The following is a 27,730-nucleotide window of genomic DNA, read 5'->3' on the forward strand; positions in this document are numbered from 1 at the left end:
GTTGCTTACTTAGTACTGGATCTCTTTCTGAGTATTTCTATCAAGTCACTAGCAATGGTGTGATTGCTGCCTTATGTGGAGAAAATGGTTCAATTTCATTGACTTTCAAAGCTTGTCAGAATCTAATTTAGAAACAGACTTTGAGTGTTCATTTAAATAACCACAATCACTTCCATTCTGGATTCTCAGTACCTTAGCAGTCTTCTGCCAGTCCCTCCAGCTCCTCTCGAGAATTCTGAATTGATGCATCCAGAGCTTTATGGGAGCCCTTATTTTCTTACCATCAGACCCTGAAGTCTCATTTTTTAATTTGAGAAATATATACAACCCTAAAACAAAAAATCTACTGCCCTGACAGCCTTTTCCCAATTTCAAGTGCAAATGAGTGTAAGCAACTTAGACTTTGGTATCCTTGTAGACTTTCAACAAAAATACAGTATTTAGGGTGCTCCTAATGCAGTAGTGGGTTCTGCTGAAGCCCAAGCTTCATTCATATAGGATCTGGACTAAAGTTTGTTCTTCTTCTATCTATTATTGAGGGAAAGGAAGTTCACTAAATAAATAAACAGGTTAATAAGATTCCAAATGTTAGAGGATATTTAATTGATGCAATATTTCAAAGCTCTGTTGTTAATGAATCATTTTTTAAAACACTACAGCTAATTACAGAATTGATAAAATCTTAGACCCGAAGTAGAACTCAGAGACCGAAGGCTCTCAATGTTTTATTTTACAAAGAATAAACTGAAATAAGGCAGAAAGATACATTCAATGTGACAATTCTATTAAATGCAGAAGTGACACTATAACCCATGTTTTTTTTCCCTCAAGAAGAGCTGAGTTCCTTTTATCTAGTCATGCCAGCAGGGCACAATGGAGAAACTACAATGGTTTGTTAAGTTAGGATGAATTAGTTAGAAGGAAATCAATAATGTCTCCAAAATGAATCTGATTTTTAAGACAATTCACTTGGATTTCTTTTCATTGGTTTTAACAAGGTTTTACCATATGTGGCCTTAGTTTGGGGATTTAGTTGATGACAGCTTATTAATCTGTAAATTCACAAAAGGAGAGAAATAAATTTGTTTGCCTCTTTTCTTTGTAAGCAAAAAAAAAAACAACTATATTTGAATTTATGATAGAACTTTCTAAGAACCAATTTTGCTTAAAATAGAGATTTGAGGTGATTGGCTTTCATGTCTGAAAGTAATAATGCCCTTCAGTATGAAGACTGAATGCAAAGTTTTGAAACAGATTTAACACTGAATTACCACTGAATAACTGTGTGATGCAAATCACTGAAGGCTTCTGGATCTCTGGAATTTTAGTTGACTTTGAGGTATTTTAGTGCTATTTTTTGCAATGCAAAATTTGAAACAGTCAAGTTTTTTGTGTTACTATATTTGCCATAAGTATTTCCTTTTACATGAAGCAACAACTTTGAAATCTAAAAACAGCTTTCAAAAGCATTCCCAAATATTTTGAAGATTTCTAAGGGCAAGATTTTTTTGTTATCAAATCATTTTCATATTCTGAATATGAATGTAGACTCAATTTGAAGGTTGGGTGTGGATGGTGTAGACTGTGCTTCACATTTAGACTCTTAAGTTTTTGTGTTTTCTCTGCTTTACCATTTATGAATACCTAACTCAATAGAGTCCTTTTTGTTCTTTTCAGATAAATATAGTGCCAGAAATACAGCAACAGCTTTGCAGAAAGGAAGGATTATGTCAAATAATTAGAAGATTTCCAGGTAATCTTCATTTTGTTTCCTTGTGTATAAACTCATGACATATGTGTCTTAAGCAGACACCAAGCTACCAGGTCTCGGAATACCACCTTTAGGTCCTTTGTCTCTCAGTTCTGTTATCTCCATATCTTCTATAATCCACAGGTTTTGCTGTTGGAAAGATAATGATAAGAAGCCTAGCAATGGCATTTTTTTATTTTCCATTTTCCTTCTAATTTTCTAGATGTGTATTTCTTTTCCTCTTTTCTGCTTCTCTTTAAAATAATTGCTGCTTTGTCTTAAAAGCAATTCTTTTAGAGTTCTTAGTTATATAAAACTCTGGGTTTTTTAAAATTGTTTTTTATGATTAAGTAATTCTGATCTTAATTTTTTTTCTCCTTTCTCAAATCCTTAGAATGTACATGTCTAAGAAAGGATACTGAATGAATAAATTCTGTGTCTTGACTATATTAGGAATTTGGGATAAAAATGACCTCCACCAGTTTCTGCATAGATTCCCACAGTGGGAAAAAAAACATCAGAAGGTATATGAGCCTTTATAGATGAAATAAACCCTCACGGACAAAATTATGGCCTACTTTAAAACTCATTGGTGAAGGGGTCCCTCAGAATTCTTATTTAAAATCCATTTAAGGTTTAATAGTTTATGCCCCTAGAAGGCATTTCACTACATAATTAGAATTTAGATATGCATATCTTTATTTCTGTTTTTTTTTTTAATAATTTATGTCTTAGTGGTCAGAAAACTGATGATATGTATTAGCCTATCAGCCTCTCCTTGGGATTTCCTTATCCACAGCAAACCTAACCCCCTTTGACATGCTCTGCAGTGAGGACTATAGTCTCCTCCTGTCATTTATAGGGAAGTAAAATATAAATGAATTGGTAATTCAACTTTCAATTTAAGATACACTTCTAAATAAATAGCTCTATAAATTTGGTTCTGTAATTATTGTTTTATATGACAATTATAATTGACTATAATTTTTTTGGTAAGCTCTAACTGGGTCATTTTTAATTTTATAAAAACGGAATTTTCTGAGAAGTAAGATAATTTACTTCCATTAATATTATATTAATAAATACCCAGCCAGCATTCTATTAGTTAAAGCAATCTGAAAAAAAATATTGTTTGCATTTTGAACAGAGCCTTCAGTGGATTTTTAAAGTATGTTTTTCTCTGTTGTTATTTATGTTTCAAAATGGTTGATTCAGAACATTAAATTTTTTAGCATTGTAGTTAGCAGAATAGAATCATAGAAGTGAAAACCTGTTTATGGTTTGAAGTGGATTATCGATTTAAAAAAATTCCCCAAGCAAGTCTTATATAAGCCTACATTTTACATTTTGCTTCCATAAAATTAGGAAGTATTTTCTGTCTTCATTTGTTTTAAATATTTTTCATTCTCAAGAACATCTATAAAGTCTAGACATATGTAGTCCTTTTCCCAGTCTGTCTAATATGTTAATTTTCTATTTGTCTCTGTGACTAACAAGATAGTTTCATGGAATACATAGCCTTTTAAATGGAATTATTTCTACTACCATATTATCTTTCTCTAGCTGATGATTTTTTTTTAGATGTGTAGCTTTAAAGGAATGTATTTGCAGCATTATTTTCTGATCTAAATCTTATAAACAGTAGCTTTTGTTGTAGATGCTACTATGATTACACAATATATAATATAAACTCAATATTCATAAAAATAAAAAACATTTTTGTTTATTGTGAATGCTGAATATTTAATATTGAATTCAGATTAGATAACAGCATGTCAGTACCTAAGTACTGTTAAAAAAGAAAAATGGTAAGACTAAATATTACACTATATAATCTAGACATTTTATTTATAGCCAAATGACCTATGCCATTTTAGCTGTGTTTTATTTGGAGGTTGACAAAACACAAATTTTGAAACCAGAGACTTAAGATCCATCACTTATTAACTGTATGACTTAATTTCAGTTGTTGGCTTTCTTTATTGTATAAAGCCAGAAAAATAAACCTTTTCATATGTTTAATTTTAAAAAATCAAGTAAATTCTATATGCATGTATATATGTGTATATAATTTAATTTGAAGAATAAAGCATGTTACATATCATCACTAATGCTCAAAAACTGGTAATTACATCATCCTAGATCTGAAAAATCAAGCCTCAAACCTCACAGTACTTGATATTTTCTCTTTTTGCATGATTTTTTATCACTGAGATTTTATGTTTCTGTCAAAAACTGCAAATGGTCTGAAATTTTACCCTGCTTCCAAGCTCACAAGTCAACCTGCCACAGTTTTATAGGTGTTGTCAGAAGACATGAGATACCTAGGTCAGAGACAAATAATATTCTCAGTTACAGCAATAGCAATAGGCAAACTCCCAACATTTACACCCATTCACCAGCTAGGTGACAATTCAGTACTACCTGTTTTCCTTTCACTAGAGGAACCCTAAGCTTAGGGAGTATGGATCTTTTATAATGGGCAGTAAATATATCTGCCTTTTGCCCAGATTTTTGTTAGATTGAGGAAAAAACCCCACACTTTCCCTCTCCTGTGGAGGGAGATACCATCTCTATCTTTCATTTATCTAGCTCTCTGCTACATAAATATCTGAAAAGATAGTTGAGAACAAAAGTAGTCAGTACCTCTGTTTATAAAATATGCACCAATATGAAAAATGCATACAGAAGTGTCTCCAACAATTTCAGAGAACACCTGACAAGTTCTAACTCTAAAGCATAATCTGAGTTAGAACTTTGAGCTAGGCTTAAAACTTAATTTTGCTTCAGTTTAATCATCTATAGAAATATGCAGTGTAGCTGTGGACAATAAGGTTGAGATCCCATCATTTCAATGCGCCTTTTCCCTATGGAGTCTTGCTCTTCCAGCCTTTATCTTCAGCAGTAGGCAGGGACTAGAATACTAAGAAGTGAGGGATGAAATACTGGTGAATGTGGCTGGGACCCCTGCAAGTGAGGCAGGACAGAGTTTTGGCCAGATGCAGAGGAGGGATTGGAGGCAGCACTTAAGGCTAATACAGTATGTTCCTTTCATAGCCAGAGTGTACCTGACCTTAGACTTGTGACTCACATGGAAGGGCACGCATCCATGGAAATTTTACTGACTAGCACCAAGACTTTATTTTTATCTTGCCATTTAAGGCTTTGCCTTTTGATAAAAAAAAGTTTTACAATATTTAGTTGGCCCAAATATGTCACTAATACTTTCTGAAGCTTTTTATGAAGTTTGGTTTCTTTATTTTTTTTATAAAAAAATTGCCTTCCCATATTTGAACTACAAGTACAAAACAAAACATAAGATAAATGTTTTACTTGGGTTTTGAGTTGTTGTTTTTGTTCTTTTTAGTGCAGCTTCTCCATCCAAGAAGTCTTGGTGAGGAGTGTGCCAATTTTTTGCCCATAACTCATTCTTTCCAGTAGTTTTATCTTAGTTCTGAGCATTGGCTTTCATGCGAAGTTTGAAATATATACCAAGATTTGAATCACAGATAACATTTTGAACATTTTAGAATCTATAGCTTCATTTTTTAAAAATAACATGAATACATATAGAAAAAAGAATATAATAAACTGTAACACTTTTTATATCTAAACAAGTTGAGGCTTTACAAAATTCTATATACCAGATACCAAATATAAACTAATATCATTGACATAACATAATTGAAATTGTTTTTAAACATTGATCAATAATAGTCACTTCTCTGAGATGGTACTGGTGATTGTTTCTTTTCTTCTTATTTGTACTGAAGATTGAATCCAAGGGCTTTTTACCAGTGAGCGACATCTCCAGTCCTTTTTTAGTTTTTTGTTTTCAGACAGGGTCTCATTAAGTTGCTGAGGCTGGCCTGGACCTTGTGATTGCCCTGCCTCAGCCTGCAGTTGTTGGTATTACACTCCTGTGCTACCCTGCCTGGCTGTGATTATTGTTTCTAATATTACAAGCAGAGAAGGCCAAAGTTTGCTTGTTCTCTTGTTCTTCAATCCTGACACACCACTCTAGTTTCGGTGGGCTCCTTGATGCTTCTCTCATTCCAAAAGACTCTCACTTTCAGTGCCACACATGATTATGTTTCTTATGTGAAGCATTTTTCCCCCAAGTAAAATTCTCCTCTCTTTAGTATAACTGACTTCAGCAAGGTGATATCAGAAGTAAACTGGTGGAACTAATTCAGAATAAATTACACTCCTGCCCTTGTCATAAGCTTCTTAAATTTATTTGCATTTTTAGAAAAGACTGCAAATCCAATGAATTTCTAATTGGCAGAATTTCTGGAAGTACATGCAAATTCCCGTTCAGTCCCTCAGCAAGCCACCCATCTTCAAAGCTTGCTGAATCCATCAACTTTTCTGTATCTCCACATTACCTGCCAAGTTCAAGTCAATGCTACCATATCTTCCCACTTCCTTTCTTGCTTCGGTATAATCCAGCCTGTATATATGCAGCCTGAGTCAAGAGGAATCTTACCTCTACCTTTTCATAAATGTGTAAAATAAACCTCTTAGATTTGCTCTGAGGGACTAAAATAGCTCTTTTGTGCTCTAATTTGATCCAGGGATAGATTTTTGTCTAGAACAGGTGTTACACCTGCTAACAGGGCCCTGATATGTGACATAATAAATTCAGAAGCTCCAGAGGCCAGATAATCTGTAGGTTTCCAGGAGTGGTCAGTTACCAAATGTAGAGACTCTTCAACAAAAATCATTTGGTCTTCAAGAAGAGCTGAAGACACAGGAAAGTACAAGGCATTAGCAAGTGACCTCCCCCCTGACCTATCTCTCAACATAGTTGCACTGTTGGGAACCTAAAAAAAAATCCCCTCATTTTTCCTATCCTGGTAAAATTCAGTGACCATTTGCTACCATCCAGTGGCCTAGTCCTTCATTACCCCCACCTATCTCTATGCTTCTCTGGGCTTCTCCCCCTCAGCACATGTTCACCTTCCCCAAAGTCCTTGGTGACTCCAGATTCCATTTTACTCACAAATCAGCTTTGCTAACCTCAGAGGACCACGAAGCTGTGTTTTTTACTAAAACCTTAACTCTGGAGTTGGGAGAGATTGTCAATGTCTCTTTGCTATTTTTTCTTCCTTATTAGTCTCTACCAGTGTTTGGGTCATTCATCCTATTCACTAAGTACATTATCACTTAGGTTAACTTCTCCCGCTCCCCTCCAAACTTGCCATCATTCCTGTCGGCTTTTATGTGTGGACAGGTGACTCGTTCATCACCCTGGCTTCACAGCTCTTTGATCTCATCATGTCCATGACCTTCATTACACTTCCACTTCAGGCTCCCATTTTTGTAGCCTTGCTAGGTGAATTGCATTGCCCGGAACTCTGTGAAAGCTCAAACTAGTTCACCATTCTGTAATCACAGCTTTTCAGACTTCTTCACTCCTTCAATGCTACTGATACTGAAAAGTCCTGTGAAAGTCCTAAGACTTTCAATTCTGCAGTTTTCTCTATCAGTCTTTTTTTTTTTTTTTTGGTCACACCTTTTCCTCTACCAAACACTTAGTGTGCCTTCTAAAGTACTTCCCTATTCCTACCTATAACATTTGTATTTTCCTTCCAACCACAGAAAAATTCTACAGTCTGATTTTTCAGCTTATACACAATAAAAGTGGTAGTAAGTTATACCAGTGCACTGCTCTTTCTTTCTAGAATGGCTTCCTCACATTGCTAAAATAGAAAATGCTCACTAGCCCTGATCAACCACCATATCCAGAAAAGCTGGCCTGTAGGCAGCCTCCCTCAATTACCCTCTAAAATACTTACAAAAATACACATCCTCCCCACAAAATGTTAAGGATTGCTCATGGTCCTAACACTACAGAAGAATCTAGGGGGAAATTTCCATGCATTTGAAGGTTGATGGAACTAAGTGATAGTTCTTGATGCTTTGTTGAATTCAATGTAGATAGAGAAGACCCTCTCCTCCATGGTCAGGATGTATTTCAAAAGGAAAGCCAGCAGAATGTGATGGTGTGGATGTGTTTTTTAAAAGAGATTTTTAACTAGAGTTTTATCAAGTCATCAGTTAGGCCAAACAAATTAGATGCTAGGCTTGAGAGAAGCCAAGTGGAAGGCCAAGGACACATTCCTTCCAAATTGAGCATATTGGTTTTAATATGAGAAATAAATAAAGAAGAAAATAAGTATCCCCAAATTTGACTAATCTAAAGATAATTACTAGGGATATTTGTGTACATATTTCATATTAAAAGTTTAGACTATTGTCCTTTTAGACATTGACTCAAGACGCTCTTCAAAGTGAGGTCTACCTAATTTGTAGAGCAAGATTTACACTTTCTTCTCTGTTTGTTGTACCTTGTAAAAACCTCCATTGGAGCAGTATATCTTTGTTGAATTTGTTTGAGTGTCTCTACCTACAAGGACCAAGTTTTCTTGAAGGTGGGACCTTATTTTTTCATTGTTCAAGTTCAATGCATGGTCAGAGTCCCTGTTATATAATTTTCACTCTAATATTTTTGAATGTTCAAAATAAATGGAATAGAAACAATGCTAATAAATGGGATCACATTTGTGGAAGAGGACCCTGACCATCATCAAAGAGTCTTGCCATTGTTTAGACTGATTTATCCACTTGCTCAACAGAGTTCAATGTTGAGCTTATACTATGAGACACAGAACAGGAGCAGGAGTAATAGGAAATACTGTCTTATTCCTCCTGGTCACAATTGCCTATTTTAAATAATACAATATTTGTATCAAGTAAGGAACAAGATAACTGTCATAAAATTATCTACAACCAAGGTAGAAATATCAATGAATTTCATAGTGTATTGGCAACTTCCAGGTAGTTATCCTTGCAGCCAAGAGACTGAGCACCTCCTTGCTATGAAAAGGGGCAAGTTGAGCTTTTTATCATATTGTTGATTGATCCTTATGGATGTAGGCTAGAGATGGAAGAGTAATTCTCTCAGGTAGGCTCATATATTTGTGCTATTTTAACCCAAAAGGTTTCCATATTTGTTCACCATTTCTTTTGAGGAGAAGCTAAGTGCTGACTGCCAGAGGATGGCGCAGAAAGACAATGGTGAGAGATCTTTTTCACTTGTGCAGAGATGTTTCAGTACTGCTTATAGATTTGCTTTCTGGGCAGATTCTTCATACTGATGGTTCTGTATTCAGGGTGGAGGAAATAAATCTCTCACTTCTTGCTGACTATTGTGTTTTAGCTTCTTTTACACATGGATCCTGTGAAAGAGAGTGAGGATGTATGAGATACGACCAGAAAAATCTAAATCAGAAAGAAGGAAAGAGCATTGATTGAGATTGCAGTGGATGTGGAGTGTGTTGTTTTTGTAAACTATAAGCATTAAAAAAGAGCACACACAGAAGTTTATATATTTTATATATATATAATTTTATATAGTTTATATATATATAAAACAGAATGGAATTTCTTTGCTTAATAAAGGGTAGGATCATCTCTCCTTCATCTTCTTTTTTGTCCTTTGTTTCCTTCCTCCTTGTGGCCCCCATAAATACCTTTTTGACATGTCTTATTTAGAATGACTTCTATTCTCTTTGTGTATGCATTCTTTGACAACCACTCCAACAAAATGTGATTTCTTTTTTTTTCTGCCATTCCCAGAATTTATTTTCTTTCATACTCATTTGGGAATTGTGATTTAATATATAATGTTGCCTGCTGCTATTTCATATAAAGGTCTCTTATTTCATCTCAATTGTAAATTTCCCTATGGCTAAATATTTTCTTCATATCATATGTCTCTACCTTAACTAAAATATATGCATAATAAGTGTCCGGATGAGAGCTCTTTTCTTTGCAACTACAAAGAACTACAAAACGCAATTTGAACTAGCACAAACAAAAGTGAGTTGGTTAGTTGGTTAAATCAAAGATAGATCTGCTTTCAAGATTAACTGGTTCCAGAAAGGATTTCCCTGCCATCCATCTCTCTCTCTCTCTCTCTCTCTCTCTCTCTCTCTCTCTCTCTGTGTGTGTGTGTGTGTGTGTGTGAATGTGTTTGTGTGATGGTCTTAACTTCATTTCTTTTTTTTGTGTTGTCTTCATAATTCTTTCTTTTTGCAGATATGCATTTCTCACATGTTGGGAAGATGGCTGAACTGCTTCCAGTTCAGAAACATTATCATTTCTCTTCACCTCCAAATTGAGAAGCCACTGTGGGTCACCAGACCACCCTGGTCAACATTGTGTCCAGGAGAATAGCTTCTATCAGTGATTGGGCTGAGACTAGTTACCTGGCCAGTTTGCTGGCCAGGTAGGTTTGCTAGGAGCTATCAAAACAAAGTACCCCGGATTAAGTGGTTTAACTAATATAAACTTATTTCCCACAGTTTGGGAGATTAAAAGTCCAACTAGTTCATTTTCATCTGAGGCCTTTCTCCTTGACTTGCAGATGGCTTCTTTTTCTCTGGGCCCTCATATGGTCTGTATGTCTGTACTCTAATCTCTTCTTAGGACACCAGCCATATTGGGTTAAGGTCTAACCCAATGACCTCATTTTACCTTAATTACCTCTTTATAGGCCTTATCTCTAAATGTAGTCATATTCCAAGGTACAGTTAGGACTTCAACATGCAAATGTCTGTGGTACACTATTAAACTCATAATATCAGAGATGAGTAAAGAAGTCAGGGCATTATGATTGGAAGTTTCCATCAAATTCACATGAATAGGGGAGAATAGGCCTCCAAGAAAATAAAAGATGAACAAAACCATCAGATACCTATTTTGTATTTGATAAGTATTTATTGATTGGCTATGATAAAGTTCACAGAACTTTTTAGGCATAAATAGCCCCCAAATCAACTTAAAGAAGGAGAATATTAATCTTTCCTTCTCTTCAGGACCAAAGAGGTCTGATACTACCTGCTGACTACCCACATCCTTTTTTGCTGGTTTTCATGTAGATTTGTCTTCCTGTGTAATGCTTGATTATTTGCTCTCTGAAACCTCAATCCTCATATGCTCCAAGTTCTTGCTTCTGCTCCCTAGAGTTAGCTAATCTGATAAATTAATTAGTGGTGTTATACTTTCTTTTCTCAAAAGTACACTTTTTTCCCCATAGGAAATATTTCAACCCAAATGAATAATCCATTGGTGGGAATTTTAGACACAACCACAGACCAGGCAGAACCCCATGGAACTGTTGAATTCATGCAATGCCCTGACCACCCACACAGTCTGACCTATTTATAAAATTCACAGCTCAGTCTGTGAACCATAAATATCTAAATTAACAGATCACAACCAAAATCAAATAAAGAGAAGAAAATGATAGCATAGCTTTGCTTCATTTCCTTGGAAATGAGAAAAATATCTGCTGCTTGCTGTAGACTTTTAATTGAAAACTACAGCATTCTTCTGTCCACTTGGCATACCTAAGTAGTGATTGTGATATTTTATCCATATAAATTTTTCCTGAACCATTATGTGTGCAACTAAATTGCTAGGTCTTCTTATGAAAATCTTGATAAGATACTTGAAAAACATTGCTTGATGCAAAATAGCTGAGGACATTCTTGCAGCAATGGTCAAACATTTTTATTTTTAAGCCATCAGGGGCTCCACTTGGGACTTAAAAGAGCTAGGTTAAGAAAGAGCACAATCAGCTTCCAGGATTTAGCTGCTGGAATGGTGAAAATTCATCCTGAAACTTTGATCTGTTCATTTATGCACTTTAAAATCTATTCATGGAGCTGGGGCTGTGATTCAGTTGTAGCTCACTTGCCTGGTATGTGTGAGGCACTGGGTTTGATTCTCAGCACCACGTATAAATAAATTTTAAAAAAAGATCTATCAACAACTAAAAAATATTTTTAAAAAATCTATTCATTTTGCATGCACACACACACACACACACGGAGGGAGGGAGGAGAGAAAGAAAGGGGGGGGGGAAGAGGGAGAGAGAGAGAGAGAGAAAGATAGAGTTCAGTATTAGGCGGTACAATGAGTTGAACTTAAGACAATCATTCTCCCAGTCTCCTTCAGGTGGTAGAGACAGATATTGAACAACATAAAAATTACAAGTGTTATGAAAACAAACAAATGGTCAGTAAGTTTCAGTGTTCTAAGCTTTCTTCACATATCTTCACAGAAGTCCCCAGGGCTGTGCACGGACTCTTGACTTGCAACATATCATCAGTATTAGAAAATAAAAGTCCACAAACATGATGCATTAGCTGAAATGTGCACCATTTCATAAACTGTGTGTGATGTGATATAATATTGATGGAAGGATGGTGTTTGTTATGATTAGTCCTTGAATTTCTCATTGTTACTATTATAATTAATGAGAGTATTTATTGAGACCAATACATTGTGACAGATATTTAGTCTTTTCCAATCTCACATATTCTGTTACAAAATATATTGGTAAAAGCCAAAAATGAGAGTTGCAGCAAACCACCAACAAAGAGAAATACATTCATATCCCTACATACAATCGCAGAGTCCTTCATCCTCAGTTGAAGTTGTGATTAGAAAGGACAGCTATCTTGGCAGAAGTATAATTAACTGAATAATAGAGTAGATTTGGAAGACGTTTTACTCTTTAATGATGAGTTGGGTGTACTCCTGACTGAAATAGAAACACAGACTCTATTATACAGTAAACCCCCTTCAACCCTATGATTCATTGCATCAATAACTTTTGAGACTTATTTTCTTTCAACTTCTCCTAGCACCATCTAATGGTGAAGCGTAGAATTTACTCTTCTCTTCTGAGTCATTTTAAATAATGACATCATAGACTCATGGCAGCAGTGTAATCCCAGTGTGCATAGTCAAATGTTTTCCACACCCAAGGGTCAATGCACCCCACAAAAGACAGAAGTAGGTAATTTATCCACATTGTCTAAGGGCATGGCCCATTTTGCCTTACCGTTTTCTGAACATCTGTGAGAATGTATGAACTGAAGACAATTCTAACCTAGAGGCGGTCACTTTCTGAGCTATATAGCTAGAAAATAGCACATCCATATCCATAAACTTGAACTATTATTCTGTATTTTAATCCTCTATTATAATGAAAGAAAACAAAAAGGAGGTTTTTAAAAAATCTCTTATAGCTGAAGTTAATAAGAAATTGAATTTATTTATTTGTTTATTCTATTTCTCTTCCTCTTCTTTCATTAACTAACGTAATCCTTTTAATTTATTTTTATGACAGTATTTACAGGTGAGCAGAGTTAAGTGTACTTGCTGCAGTCAGAAGATGGCTTGCTTTGGTTCTGTTTGTTTTAGTGTCTTGACTGGGCACTTGGTAGCAGGTGGAAACTGCCAGCCTTGGGACAGCCAGAACTGGGGATCTCCATTCTCACCAGCAGGCTCTCCTTTGAGGGTCCTTCTAATCTCTCTTGTTACCCCTTTTCTGATGTGCCTATTCTGGCCTAAACTCCCCAAGCCATTTACAACCTTTTCTTAGGCAGAATAAAAAATTTCCCATGACAAACCTTACCCTGTGGTCATGTGTCTGCAGTAGGGGGAGAGTCAGATGTGGGTGCAGCCACCTACCTCAGGTCTGGGCCATTAGAATGATGACGACACCCCTTTTGTCACTTGGAAAAGCCTAGAATTAGTTGTTCTTGCTTTCTGAAGCTGCTTTCCTGGCCATCATAGCAGGATTTTGTGATATTCTTTAGAATTCACTGATTTCACTGCCAAGCTGGTTTGTAAAGAATCAACCAATCTGAGAATGTGGGTTAATGAATGTGAGGAGAGCCAAATTATGTTTTATGGGAAATACATGATTTTGGTGCAATTAATGGTTCTTGAAAATAGTTTCAGAATGGGTAATTGCTGTGACCTGATTACACCACTGCTAGAGCATAGTGGTAGGTGCAGACAGAGCCAGGTTCCATGTGTAAATCTCATCTTGGTCACATAATAGCCTAGTGTCCTTGGGCAAGTTTCTTACCTTCTCTATGTCTCAGTTTTCTGTCTATAATATAGGTATGATCATCATTCTGTTTTCTACAATTGTTAAGAGAATAGATGAGGTTAATGTATTATTGTATTTGGCACAGTTCATACAGTAAGTATTTCATAATTGTTCAGTGTTGTGTTTCATTGTTCAGTAAGTATTAGTTGATAATTATTAGCTACCACTTCAATGTAGTTTGGTGGGACCCAGGTTTTTCAGGACTCAGTAACCTGGAATAAAACTTCTATCCTTAACTTGTTCTTGGAGAGGCAGAATTAATATTGTCAAAATGACCATACTACCAAGAGCATTATACAGATTCAATGCAATGCCAATCAAAATCCCAATGACATTTCTCATAGTAATAGAAAAAGCAGTCATGAAATTCAACTGGAAAAATAAGAGACCCAGAAGAGCTAAAATAATCCTTAGCAAGAAGAATAAAACAGGTGGCACTAATATACTAGCCCTTAAACTATACTACAGAACAATAGTAACAAAACCAACATGGTATTGGCATCAAAACAGACTGGTAGGCCAATGGTACAGAATAGAGTACACAGAGACTAACCCACTTAACTACAGTTATCTTATATTAACAAAGGTGCCAAAAACATACATTGAAGAAAAGGTAGTCTCTTCAACAAATGGTGCTGGGAAAACTGGAAATCCATATTCAACAAAATGAAATTAAACCCGTATCCATCACCATGCCCAAAACTCAAAGGACCTAGGAATTGAACCAGAGATCCTGTGTCTAATAGAAGAAAAAGTAGATCCAAATCTCCATCATGTTGGATTAGGCCCTGACTTCCTTAATAAGACTCCTATAGCACAAGAATTAAAATCAAGAATCAATAAATGGGATGGGTTCAAACTAAAAAGCTTCTTTTCAGCAAAAGAAACAATCAATGAGGGTGAAGAGAGAGCTTACATTTTGGAAACAAATCTTTACCACAGCACATCAGATAGAGCACTAATCTCCAGGATATATAAAGAACTCAAAATTCTTAACACCAACCCCCCCACACACACACACACAAATAACCCAATCAATAAATGGGCAAAGGAACTGAACAACACTTCTCAGAAGAAGATATACAATCAATCAACAAATATATGGAAAAATGTTCAACATCTCTAGCAATTAGAGAAATGAAAATCAAACTACTCTAAAATTTCATCTCATTACAGTCAGAATGGTAGCTATTAAGAATACAAACAATAATAAGTGTTGGTGAGGATGTGGGGGAAAAGGTACACTCATACATTGCTGGTGGGAGTGCAAATTGGTGCAGCCAATATGGAAAGCAGTATGGAGAGTCCTTGGAAAACTTGGAATGGAACCACTATTTGATCCAGCTATCCCACTCCTTGGTCGATACCCAAAGGACTTAATAACAGCATACTGCAGTCACACACACACACACACACACACACACACACACACACACGTACATATATATATCACCTACACACCAAATTTTAACAAATCAGTATAATACCTGCTAAAGTTTAGATCTTGAATGATTCCTAAGATCTTGAATGTTTCCTAAAGGCTCATGTGTTGATGTCTTGGTCCCCAGTGCAGTAATGTTCAGATATGAGGCATTTAGGAAATTATTGAATTATGAAGACTCTGATCTCATCAATGTATTATTCCATTGATGGTCTTATAAAATGGTAACTGAATGAACTATTGGGAGGTATTGGAACTGTGGCAGGTGGAACCTAGTTGGAGGAAGTAGGTTACTGGGCATGCATATGTATTGGTCCCTAGCTCCTTCTACTCCAGTGTCCCTTCTCAGCTGCCGTGAGATGTGCACTTTTTTTTTTTTTAAACTCTGCCTCACTCCTCTACCATGATATACTGCCTCACTACAGGCCTAGAAACAATGGAGCCAAGCAACCATGGACTGAGATGTCTGGAATTGTGGGCCAAAATAAATTTTTCTTCCTTCAAATTGTTTTTCTCAGTGTTTTGTCATAGTGACCAAAAATGACTAATAAAATATCCTACTATAATATAAAGGACAATTAGGAAAATGATTTATAATATAGCAACATGCACTTTAATATGTAAGTCTTTATGCATGATGACACCAGAGGATAATAGTACTCTAATGTTTCCACTCCTATTTAGAAACACCATGATTATGACAGCTAGAAATGCAGACTGATGTGCTGATATTATAGGGAAAACTAAGATTCTGTGGGAATGCTACTGTTGGTGATGTGCCTTTCCAAAATGGTAAACAACTCTTGAGAAAGTCACCAATAAAACAAAGATTACTGTTCTCTTCCTTGGCCATTGAATTATTTTCTTGAAAAATTTAATGTATATTAAAATTGAGAAAAAATAAATTTTTATAAAGTTAAGACAAGACTCAAGACAAGGTCTGATTTAAAATAATTACCAATCAGTCTTTTATCCATGCCAATGTCACAGGAGATGACTACAAGTTTTGCAGGATAAAGAACAACTCATTGTTGCTCAAGGGGATTGTTCACATTGTAGCAGCCATTTTGGTATGTGCATTGGTCAATGACAATGGACACCTAACTAAATAGATGCTGGACTTTTCTACCTCACCAATGCATTTCAAACAAATATCAGATTTATTACACAAGGCATACATCTAACATTTATGGCCCTCATCCATTAAATTTCAATAGCAGCCTGCTGGTGGAACAGAAATTAGCTTCACACTAACACTCTACCACGGGAGTAAATAATAACCAGATAGCACCTCACCATCTCTCATTGATCACAGAGTTAAAAAAGAAAAACAGGCGCTTTTTTTCTTTCTCTTTCTATTTTTGGGTGTTCGTGGTAGCGTGTTTCATATTACCGTGTTCCAACAATGTCATAACCAGACCTGAAGTGTTTCTCATAAGCAGAGTTGGGATACAAGGATGTATTTACCCTCTGAATATAAAGCCATCATTATTTCTATCTTTGTGTTCCAAATATTGCAGAAGCAGGAAAGTTTACTCTGAATCTAAATACAGAGTAAGGAATGAGTGGGGAGAGATGACGTGCTTAAGTAAACTGCTTATGCCTAATTTGTCGTCTTCAGTCTGGTGTTTTGTAATGTTTCTGTTTCTATATTCCTTGTCACAGTCCAGTGTGAGTCAGTCCACAGCCAATTTTAGAACACTTTTATGTCATTTAAAGGAAAGAACTTTCAACTCTATTCATAATAGGCTGTAAAATGCAAGGTACCACCCACAAAACAATGTTTAAATTTTTCCAATTACACAATTTATTGGTAAATCTACAAAATGAGAAATGTGCCAGGTGCACTCTGAGCTCTTAATTGAAGGAAGTTTTACCTGTTGGACAGATTTTAATAGGGTGTTTTGCTTTTTGTAAGCTATTTAAACAACATTTTAAACTGTTGGTGGATGAAAAGCCCTTGATCATATAGAATGTGGCTCATAGGGAAAAGTAAAACTGGAAAGAAAGAAAGAAAGAAAAAAAAAAAAAACTAGAGTCTGAAGTCAATTTTGAGAATTTCTTGTCTGAAACATGTCCTAATGTCAACTCAAAACTCCAAGGGCTGACAGAGACTGGATGTTTTAAGTAATTTGGGAATGAAAAACCAGATTTAGGGAATGGAAAGAAAGGTTGAGTGAAGAATAATATGCTCTGGGAGATCAGAGTTAGCTGCAAGTTGGAGATTAGGTGAGGAGTTTTGAAGAACAGCCATGAAAACCTGAATTACAAATCATTTGGTGGATAATGGTGGCTGTGAACTTTTGTTACTTTTCACTCTAGATCCATGAAATTGAATGAACACTCTTGAGTTTAGCCTTGCTCCTTCTAGAAATTTTGTGTGTTTTTTCTAAGTCTGCCGGTTGCCTCCTGTGCCCCACAGTGACCATGCCATTTGTCCCACAGAAGGCGCCACAGCAAAGGTTCAGGCAGAAAGAACCCCACCTCAAACCCAATGGGACTAGGCCAGCAGCATGGCAGAGGACCGAGGCAGAAAGGACCCTCTGAGAAAGCTGAGCATCATGTTTTGATAAACAAATTAACAAACAAATGAAAACATCCCCTTCCAGCAACAGCACATCTGACTCCAAAAGCCTGAAGAGTAGTTTGAAATTTTAAATAGTATTTGTTTTTTTGGCGGGGGGCTATATGAGGGGTTACAGACAATAATTTGTCTTATTCATCAGACAATAAATTTCCTGCCCAATTCTGTTTGTTTTACCAAATGCCATCCTGCCCAACCTGTCTCCTCTTTGGGCTCTTGGTGCACTCCTCTCTCCAGCTCACTTATAGAGATTAATCAAGCATTTGATATTTTCCTACTACCCCAAATAAAATAACAAAGACTTGGTTTCCATATAATATGTATCCATCTTCCTTAGATGGGAAAGGAAGAGAGGAAAATTGGGGCTTTGATATTTTATTTTCACTGTTGCCAGCTAACTTGAATGCTTTCTACTACTTGCAATTCAAGTTTTTAAATCCAACTCCAGTGGCTGGGTTTACGCAGTCCCAAACAACAGACTTTGAGTGGTTATTTAGTGACTTTAAACCCGGGTGATGCCAGAGCTCACAGAATTTTTGAAGCAAGGACTACACATGCCCAATTTACTGAAAATGACTCTAATGCTCTTTAGTGTCACAAAGTATTTTCCCTAAGACATTTAGTGCATTTGATATTAAGTAGCAAGATACAAATGATTTCTTATCTTCCTGTTCTAAGGCATCTAAGAAGCAGTTTAGAATAGGAAGTTCAAGTCTAGGATTTCTACACAGGGACACACAACATGCTGCTGTCAAAACCCTAAAGTCAGGGTTGGAGTACATAAAATATCTGGAAATTTTTTTTTATGTATATGTATGTGTGTGTGTGTATATATATATATATATATATAATGTGTGTACATAAATATTATATAATTCATATATATGCTCAAAGCTTCTTGGTGGTAAAAAGATGACAGATGTCTGAAAAAAAATTAAAGAATATCCTTATAGAAGTATTCATCAGAACTCAATGCCATGGCCTAAATTGTACCTGAAAAAGAAACAGGTAAGCTGTAGAGGTTAAAATCCAAACAAGAACAGGAAGAAATAATTCAATAATTTAACACCTAATTAACAATTTTAAGAACCGGTTGTCATTTAGGCCTTCAGATACGAAGGCCCCAACTCTTTGGGTTCAATTAATTGGTTAATTCTTTAGTCATTTATGAGACATAAACTAGGTCAGAGGCACTTGGCTAATGATCCGCTCAACTAGCTAAGGTTGAAAACCGAGACACCATTTCAAATCTCATCAGACTGCGCCTGACTTCTGATGCATGCCCTGGTGTCCTCAATCTGTTAGAATTGGACTCCTGTGTGATAGTGCCACTCTGCCAAACCTAACCCCACAGAGTCCAATCATATTGCTGGTCAACTGGAGAGAAAGAAATCTCAGGACAGGATGGTTCAGTAATAATATATTTGCTCAGTCTCTGAACCAAAAACATTATCTGATATAGTCAGATGTTCCTGGCCTATTTTTGGCATTTGAATCTCTGGCCCTCATCAGATTTAATTTTGGCAACTGGCTCCATAATCTGTATGTTCTATATTTTTACCTCACTCAATTTAGGAATTACATATTATGAAAATTCTGATATTTTAAATAAGTGGTTGGCTCAAATGTAATCCATTTATTTGTAAATAATGCAGAAGGAGATGAGCAAATTGGCAACAATACTGTGCACAATTTTCTGTACTAAAGATGTGGTGTAAAAATGGCAGGTTGAGAAGCCCCGTGAAGTCATCATTTAAGAAGAAATAAGTTAATGTGTAGTTTAATTTAAACAAGGGCAGTGACCTCCAGTGACTGTATTTTACATTTAAATCAGGATTGACTTCAATGTACTTAAAAAGAATTTTGAATCACTGTTATAGAATTCTAGTAAGTCATTAATTATTTTGATATAAATTATATTAATAATATTTCTTGGTTTCATCCAGAAAATGTTCCCGAGAAAAAAAAGTTTAATATGAATCAAGTGATTAACTTATTTTCACTGTGGGTGGGCTTAGGTAACTATTTTATTGTCATATTTGTTGCAGTCTGTGTATTAATATTTGTTGGACGTTGTGTTTCAAATTGTTATTAATGATGCTCATTAATTTATATCAAATTATTCATCTTGGGCCTTGCTGAAGTAATCAAGCATTTTTCCTTTTTTAAAAAAATTTCTTTTCCTCTGGAAAATTCATGCAGAAAAGCATCAAAGGAAAATTAAGCTGCCATAAAGTAATAAAACAATCTTTCATGCTGTTTGGTCATTGCAGTAAAATCATAGGGCAAGAAAATTGAAGTAGTAGTCTAGACATAGCTTTTATTACCAAGGAAAATGAGCAGAATTCAAGGACCTTATGTTGTCATGGTCAAAACATAGAACAGTCCATGGGGAAAATTGTTTTTGTAGAATTGCATGAGTTTGACACTTCTACTGAAAAGCTCAGGAGGAGAGCATTTATGGCTTGCATTTACTGAGTGCTCAATAGGCGTTTGACTGATGGATCAGTTAGTTGGTGGGAATTTTATACGATGACTATCCCTTTAAAACACACCGCTATGCATTGCTATGTCTTTGATCTGGTCGTTTTTATAGGTCAAATTGTATCTCCACTTATATCAGGATATGGAGCACATCGTATTTCCTATAACAAAATACAAGTTATTCTTTTTCCCTAAAAGAGTACTGCATTGAAATACCATACTATTTGTACTTGTCATTTGATGTGCACCCCATACAGTAAGAGTATATAAAAGATATTATGTAACTATAGAGAAGAAATTATGATACCTAAGACCCCTAGATCATAAACCAATAATGTCAGATCTTCAGAAATTAATTGTAAGTTGCCTGAGTTATGTTGGAATTATGTATTAATACTATCTTTATGTGTTTTGTGTATCTATCCGGCCAATGCTCTTTGCATAAAATGAAAGTAAAAAATTACCAAGGAATATGTTGATTAAGAGCTAGCTCTGTTTTGTGTTTGAAAAGATGTCTCTCTTTGAATAAAATATAGAGGAACAGACTTGAATACTGTAGTAACCAGGCTAGTCCTAGGCTTCTCTATCCATAGAACCTAGTACAGAATTTCTTGAAATAAGTGAAGTAGAACAGAAACTGAACTGCTTTCTTGGGATACTGGCTTACCAAACCCACAGGAAAGTCACATAAAGTGGAGAGTGTGTCTTTACAGTCTGTTTCTAAGTAAACTAACCATTTTGGTTTGAGTCTACACACTTGTCCTAATCACACATACTTCTTGTTTTGTTATTAAGAGACCAATGTCAAATGCCAGATGTTTAAGAATCACATCAAAGAAGACCTAATGGGAACCTCTTATTGTTAAGTAAATCAAAGGGAACAGCAGTTTTGCTCTAGTTTAAAGTTTTTAAAGTTAGAAATAGGACTTCTAAGTTAGAGAAAATAATTCTACTAACCTGCCACTAGTAGTATCTACTTAATGCTCTTTGAGCACTCCATCTGAGCAAAGAACTGGGCAAAGCACTTTAAGGGAATTTGATATTTTTGTCAGCATCCATATGAGATTGGTTCTTATTATTACTATTATTCTAATTTTCCAGGTAAAGATAGTAAGCTAAGAAAGGCTAAGGTATTGGCTGATAGCCACACTGATGAATTGATAGTCATTAAAAGTCAAAAATTATGATTTTAACAATAAATGTTATTTGTAATGTGATTTGTAAAATATTTTTGAATATAATATTGATTAATGACTATGAACAACATGATGACTGAAAAAGAATATGCACCTTTGTTGGTTTTTCCCATGTTTTCTTAGACCATATTCAGTCTATTTGGTAAAACAAATGACACTTTGGGCCCAAGTTCAACCCTTTCAGAATATCCTTATAAAAGGCAACCCTTCTCTTAGCTATAGCTGGTGACCCTTTCTTTTGTGGTTTCATGTGCTCTCCATGGTCCTAGAAATCTTTGTGAGGTATCTAGGTCTTGGATAATTTATCTTTGAGATGTTGATTCATGCCTGCTTCTCAGGTCTGCCAGAGTGCCATTAAAGCATCCCAATGTGGATATGGTATGTCATGCCAATCTAAGGAACACCACATTGAGATGAGAGAGACACCAAGCCCTCCCATATTATACACATATCTTGTGTCTGAACAATAAATGTAGGTGTACATCTCTAGTAAAACTTTTTGATACTTGGCTTGCTCATTATTTATATTTCTATATTCCCTTTTTCTGAGATCAGTGCATACATCAATGAATACATCTCTGGTTATCTGGGTAAAAAGAAATTGAGTACACTATTATCTTCTCCATTAAGTCATAATAGCATATATTAAGAATGATATCTTTGCACCTGGAGTCACAGAAAATTAGACTTGTAAATGACCCTAGACATCAACTAGTTATTCCTTCAGCCATAGTTGTACAGCACCCCATGTGCTTTGCTGCTGTAGTTTTTTATCATCATACAAAGAAGGAAACAGATCAAGAGGAAAAGGTATTTTTTCTCTCTAGGAGGTGACAGAACTTTGACTATGCCTCCCATTATGTGTTTCCAGAGCATAGGCAAAACACTCATTGTGTGACATCAGGGTCTTATCCTTGTCATTCCTATCATTGACATGGAACCTTCTTTCATGGGTAGTATATATGTGTATTCTTGCTTCTCCCTCAGTGGGCACCAGGTGTAGTAAAGCAAAAAAGTGCATTGACATTATGAAATTGCTGATATCTGGTCAACATTCAAGCATTGTTTACCTAACAAGAGGAAATTTCATATGGTTCAGTGTACGCTATCTTTTCCTGCAACAAACTCTCTGTACACGTGTGTGCGCGCGCACACACACACACACACACAGACACACACACACACAGTTCTCCAAGATATATGGCTAATAAGGAGAGGATTAGAGCCCACACTCATATTTTCCAAGAATTGACTTTGTGCTGGATATTCTCCATTTGCCCTTCGGGATTGCCTGTAGACCCTTTTCTAGGAGGCTATCCTGCCTAGACTGCACCAATGTGAGCTCCTTGTCCTCTGACTCTAGAAGAAATCAAGCATAGGAGGAGACAACCTGGGGATAGCTATTCCCCATTCCTTTCCTGCTGGACTCTGGTTTTGAAGGAGCTGTGTTCCTCTGCCCGTAGTCATAGTTCTTGCTTGACAGCCCTCTCACATCTATGATCAAATTGTTCTAGACATAACTTCAGTTTGTGTATATATGAGGTTATATTTGCTATGCATGTGTATTCTGAAGTTATATTTGAATAACATTTATACCTTCAAGTTTTGTATTGAGATTTGTCAATGCTCTTAGGTAGGAATAACAATATACTTATAAGCAGTGCTTATTTATACTGCTATTCTAAAAACTAATTGTTAATTGTTTTTTAAGGCCTTTAATATTATTAGACATTGTAAAATAAGAAAATACTGGCTAAGTTTAGTTTCTTAACATGAAATTCAAGGCAATATCCAAACATTTGTGAAATATAATTATGCTTTCACTATTATTTTCATATTAATTATTAGTTTAGGGGCAAAACATTAAACCTGATGCAAATAAAATTGACAAGTAATATTTGCTAGTACAAGTGTTTTCTAGTGTTTTGTTTTTGCCTGTGGTATATATAATCATGTGCTATATAGGAAAAGAAGAATAAGTAACCAAAGAAAAAAATTTAAATTCACTAGAATAACATTTTGGTCTCTAAACACATGTTGGATTAAACTCCCTCAAAACTGGTTTATTGCTAGAACAAATATTGACTGAGCATCTATTATGTGTCAACATTGTGTTCAGTGATGTGGAAAGTTTAGAAGATTCATGGGAATCATATTCTGATTCTAGAAATCTCCTTAACAATGTCATGAGCCCAGTAAGTGTTGATTGGTAAGAATGGAACTGATAATCCAGGAGTTTCAGTTCTGTTTCTATCTTCCTTTTCATGTAACTGCACGCAGTCTGCAGGCTCTCAGTACATAGCTAGCTAGATATTAAAAGGCATGAAAAACAGTCTTCATGCATCCCTAACAAATTGTTCATTTTTTACTCTAGGCGATCAGTGAAGTTGCAGGCTTCAGTGCTCTCTGAAATAAGCTAAGAGTAGGCAATAAATAAAAGTATAGCACTATTCACCATGTGGCATTTCACATCCGAATCTATTATACATTCAGTCTTCATATTGTAGGGCAGGAAAGCCCTAAAGATGCATGTGAGGCCCTTCACATTTAATTGCTTCCTAAAGATGTTAACCAGTGTGTGTTAATGAATGAGAAAAGCTATTTCGAAGATGATCTGTGTCCTAGAGCCTCTGCTCCCAAATTCCTTCCAGGAAAAGAAGCTAATTTGACCATCATTCGTAGAAGATTTCTAGGTTCTTGGAGTGTGTTAAGGGGTAGGGAGAAGGGGAATGAGACAGGAAAAAAAAAAAGTAGATTGGAATGGATTATTGAGAGAGCCTTTGGTGGACAGGCCAAAAAAAAAAAAAAAAAAAGAGAGAGAGTGCCTCCAGATTAATCTTTGATGCTATTAAATAATAATCCAGGACCCTAATTGTTTCCACAATTATTTATAAACATATAAAATACAGTTAGAGCTTCTCTATATATCAATGGAGTTTATTTCCATAATCAAGTGGAGTGGGGATAGTTTTATATGTGAAGGCATAACTAATGCCAAAGGTTTTTTTTTTCTTTTAAAGAATCATAAAATATAACCACCACTAAGTCAAGGATAACATAATGGGAAATCTAAAATTTATTCATATGGTATAAATAAGCAAATAAGGATAATTATTTAAATCTATATTTAGTTGCATTGTTCAATTAGTTTCAGGGGTAGATGTGGAAATCAGACTTATTCTTGGCAATTCCTGTGCTGGACTCCTTTGACTTCTTGTCATAGGCTCCTCTACTTGAGCTAAACCAGACAAAAGTTACATAAAATTGTTTATTCTTTTGCCATATTTTTTGACTACTTCCTTCAAGCTGTTGGGGTGCTACCCTGGTGAAATGGTACTGTCCTAGTGAATATATCTAGTTTTTTGTTTTTAAATCAGCTATGATTGGGTTTCAACTTGATGTGCTTCCTAGTAGCAAGGGTCAAGGGAAATCAGAGTATATTATAACATTCTCATAGTATACCAAAGAAGGCTACAAATAAACTCTTCTAGAGAAATGCTATGTTTTCCTAGTAATAATTTCTAAAGAAATAAGTCTACTTAGTAAAATTTTAATGAAGAGCCTTCATTTTCTTTCAGCAAATATAAAGGTTATATAAACATTTAATTTTCTAAAAGTTGTGATTCTCAAGAGAAGAAATTATCTTAATGGCTCTTCATTTGTCACCTTCAAAAACAAAACAATTTGAATATTTTCTTTATTATGATTTATTGGAACTTCATTAATAAGGAAGGCTTACAAGTTAGTTATTGTTTTTTGAGCAAGATCACACTGTGCTAAATAACGAGATATGGGAATACATCGAACAGCTTGACTTCTGCTGACTTTTACTTAAGAGTATGAAGTGTTTTAAATTAGACTATGTTAGTATTGATAAAATGTGCACAAGGGGAAAAATAATTTAAAGGCTATGTTTCACTTTGAGAGATAAATTATTTGATTCAAAAATAAAGCACTGTGACCTGTGAGTGAAGAACAAAAACTCTCATACACTCTGAGAGACAGTGTAAATTGAAGCAAGCTTTTTGGAAGGCAATTTGGTAATGTCTAACAAATATACAATGCATTTACTCATTGAACCGACAATTACACATGCCCAGAAGAATCTGCCCTAGATAAACTTGCAAAAGTTCACCAAAGTTCATCACAGTATTCTTGAAATAGCAAAAGAAAAACATTACAAAAATAGTCTAAATTCACAGCAAAAGGGGATTGGATAAATGTATATTCATTTAATGGAATATCATAAGCTAAATAAGAAGTGTGTATAGGGTAATTCTACATTTGCTGATATGAAACGACTCCACAGTGAATTAATGGGGAAATGTGAGACATAGGCCATGATGATTTGTCTTCTGGATTATTTTAGTTATATAGTTTTATATGGATATGCTGATATTTATATCAATCACATCAGTTTATATGTAGGAGAAGGAAATGTGGGTGACCCATTGTGCTTATTTAAATTTAAAAAGTTAATATATAAGCATTGGCTTTTGGGTATTCCTAGATGGCAGTGGACTGGAAGATGATTTTTCATTTTACTTGATAGGTTTCTATAAAATTTGAGTTTTCTAAGTATGTATATGCAATTCTTTTACTTTTTTAAACATATCAATTTGAGTGTTCTTAAGTAAGTTATTCTTCTTTGTTTTCATATACTCAAAAACCTAATAATTTATATCTTACAAAACAAGGACTATTGAGGTTTCCAAGGTCATGAAGCATGACAAATGTTAGCATATGAAGCATTGTGTTGTCAGGAAGTCAACTCAAGTTTTCTATGAAATATTCACACTGCAAACAAAATGCAGCTCCTACAGCTGCCTTCCTTAAATTGAGAGTTCACCCCTTAGCTGTATGGTAGATAGGTCAGTGTGGGGCTGGGCAGTTAGAGACATCAAAGTTACCTCAACTTCTGAGCAAGAGAATTTTAAATCAGTTATTACAATTGTTTTCTTAGTCCCTGGTAAAAGAACATGCTACAAAACAAAGTCCTCTTTGAACAACATACTTCATAGACCCAGCTTGAATTCAGAATGTAAGGAGAAATGGTTGTATATCTCCCATGGACCCTGTTTAACACAACATCCTCTATTTTGGAAGCAGTTCTAAAAAAGAATCATAGAATGACTGATTGTCTTCTGCTCTTTTGAATCTTTCCAGAATTGAGACTTCCAGTGAGTCCCTCTGTGTGTCTGGATCAGGGAGTACAACAGCCAAGTACTTCAAGTCATCTTTTAAAAACCGAGAAGCCACATATGTGGAAACCATGGGACGGGCGACATGAACAGCTGTAAGCTGAACATTTTGAATTGTTCTTTCCAACAAGCATTTTAGGAGACAAGAAAGAAGCCCAGAGGGAGGTGGAGGCGGATTGCATCTTTGAATTACTAGGTTCTGTTACATAAATTTTCAGGGCTCCCTCCTTAATAAAGAATGTCATCATTGACTTTTTTCTAGACACATTTAAATTTCTCCTGCTATAGAATAAATATTTGGGTAAATTGGACTTTCATCTGGTAAGTTACATTAATGTAAAGTGAATTTAAAACCTTGACAATGTGAAACTATAAAATTTTAACTTTGTACTCAGATGACATTGCCTTATTCTATGAGTATGGCTGAATGCATTTTTCCTATTTATTAATTACTTTTAATCATTCCCAGTCTTTAAGAAATAACCTATAAGATACCAAGTTGTCGAGGGTACCTTCAGGAAGGCATTTTAGAACGTAGAGAAATTAAGGATTTTAATTATTTTACCCAACATGTGAATAAAATTCTATAATTTAGTTTTATAATTATTAAGTAGTATTTCAGGAGTTAATGGTATTTATTGAAAATTGTATAATTCTCTTGCTTACCTAGACTTCAAATGTTAAGAAGCACAATCTTTTCATTGATCAAATGGAGATCAGGGAAACATGGTGCAAAAAAAAAAAAAAAAACTAGTTATACATTCTTGTACTATTTATGATGAAAACATATCTGTTTTATCACAAAACATTAAATTAATGTTATTTTCTTCTGTACACTGAACTGTTCCCTGAATATTTCATCCTTTCAGTTGACCTTTTATTATTGGGATTGAAGAACAGAACTGAACTAGTGGGAAGAGTTATTTTGTCTTTTAGATGGTGGCTTTTCCACTACTGAAAAACTTGACACTTTTTATGGAGAGAAAAATATAAAGCAAAGGTACACGGTAGTACAAGAACGCCTTCCTAGCAAGCATTTCACTATGCCCAGATTGTAAGTTATATCACTTGAGTTGTGATAGTACCATGAATAT

The 27,730-nt window shown here is 35.2% G+C and overlaps 1 protein-coding gene across 4 annotated transcripts in view; it reads left to right on the top strand.

Moving 5' to 3' along the window:
* The window catches only part of Cped1 (cadherin like and PC-esterase domain containing 1), a 282,983-nt gene that overhangs the window by 63,902 nt on the left and 191,351 nt on the right, over positions 1-27,730 (top strand). For all 4 annotated transcript variants that reach the window (XM_026388702.2, XM_026388703.2, XM_077795957.1 and 1 more), the window contains 2 exons: positions 1,678-1,753; positions 26,602-26,731. In XM_026388702.2, the coding sequence (XP_026244487.2) occupies positions 1,678-1,753; positions 26,602-26,731 (206 nt within the window). The remainder of the gene's footprint in view (positions 1-1,677; positions 1,754-26,601; positions 26,732-27,730) is intronic.

Source organism: Urocitellus parryii, chromosome 3, assembly GCF_045843805.1.
Source record: "Urocitellus parryii isolate mUroPar1 chromosome 3, mUroPar1.hap1, whole genome shotgun sequence".
NCBI classification, from domain to species: Eukaryota; Metazoa; Chordata; class Mammalia; order Rodentia; family Sciuridae; genus Urocitellus; species Urocitellus parryii.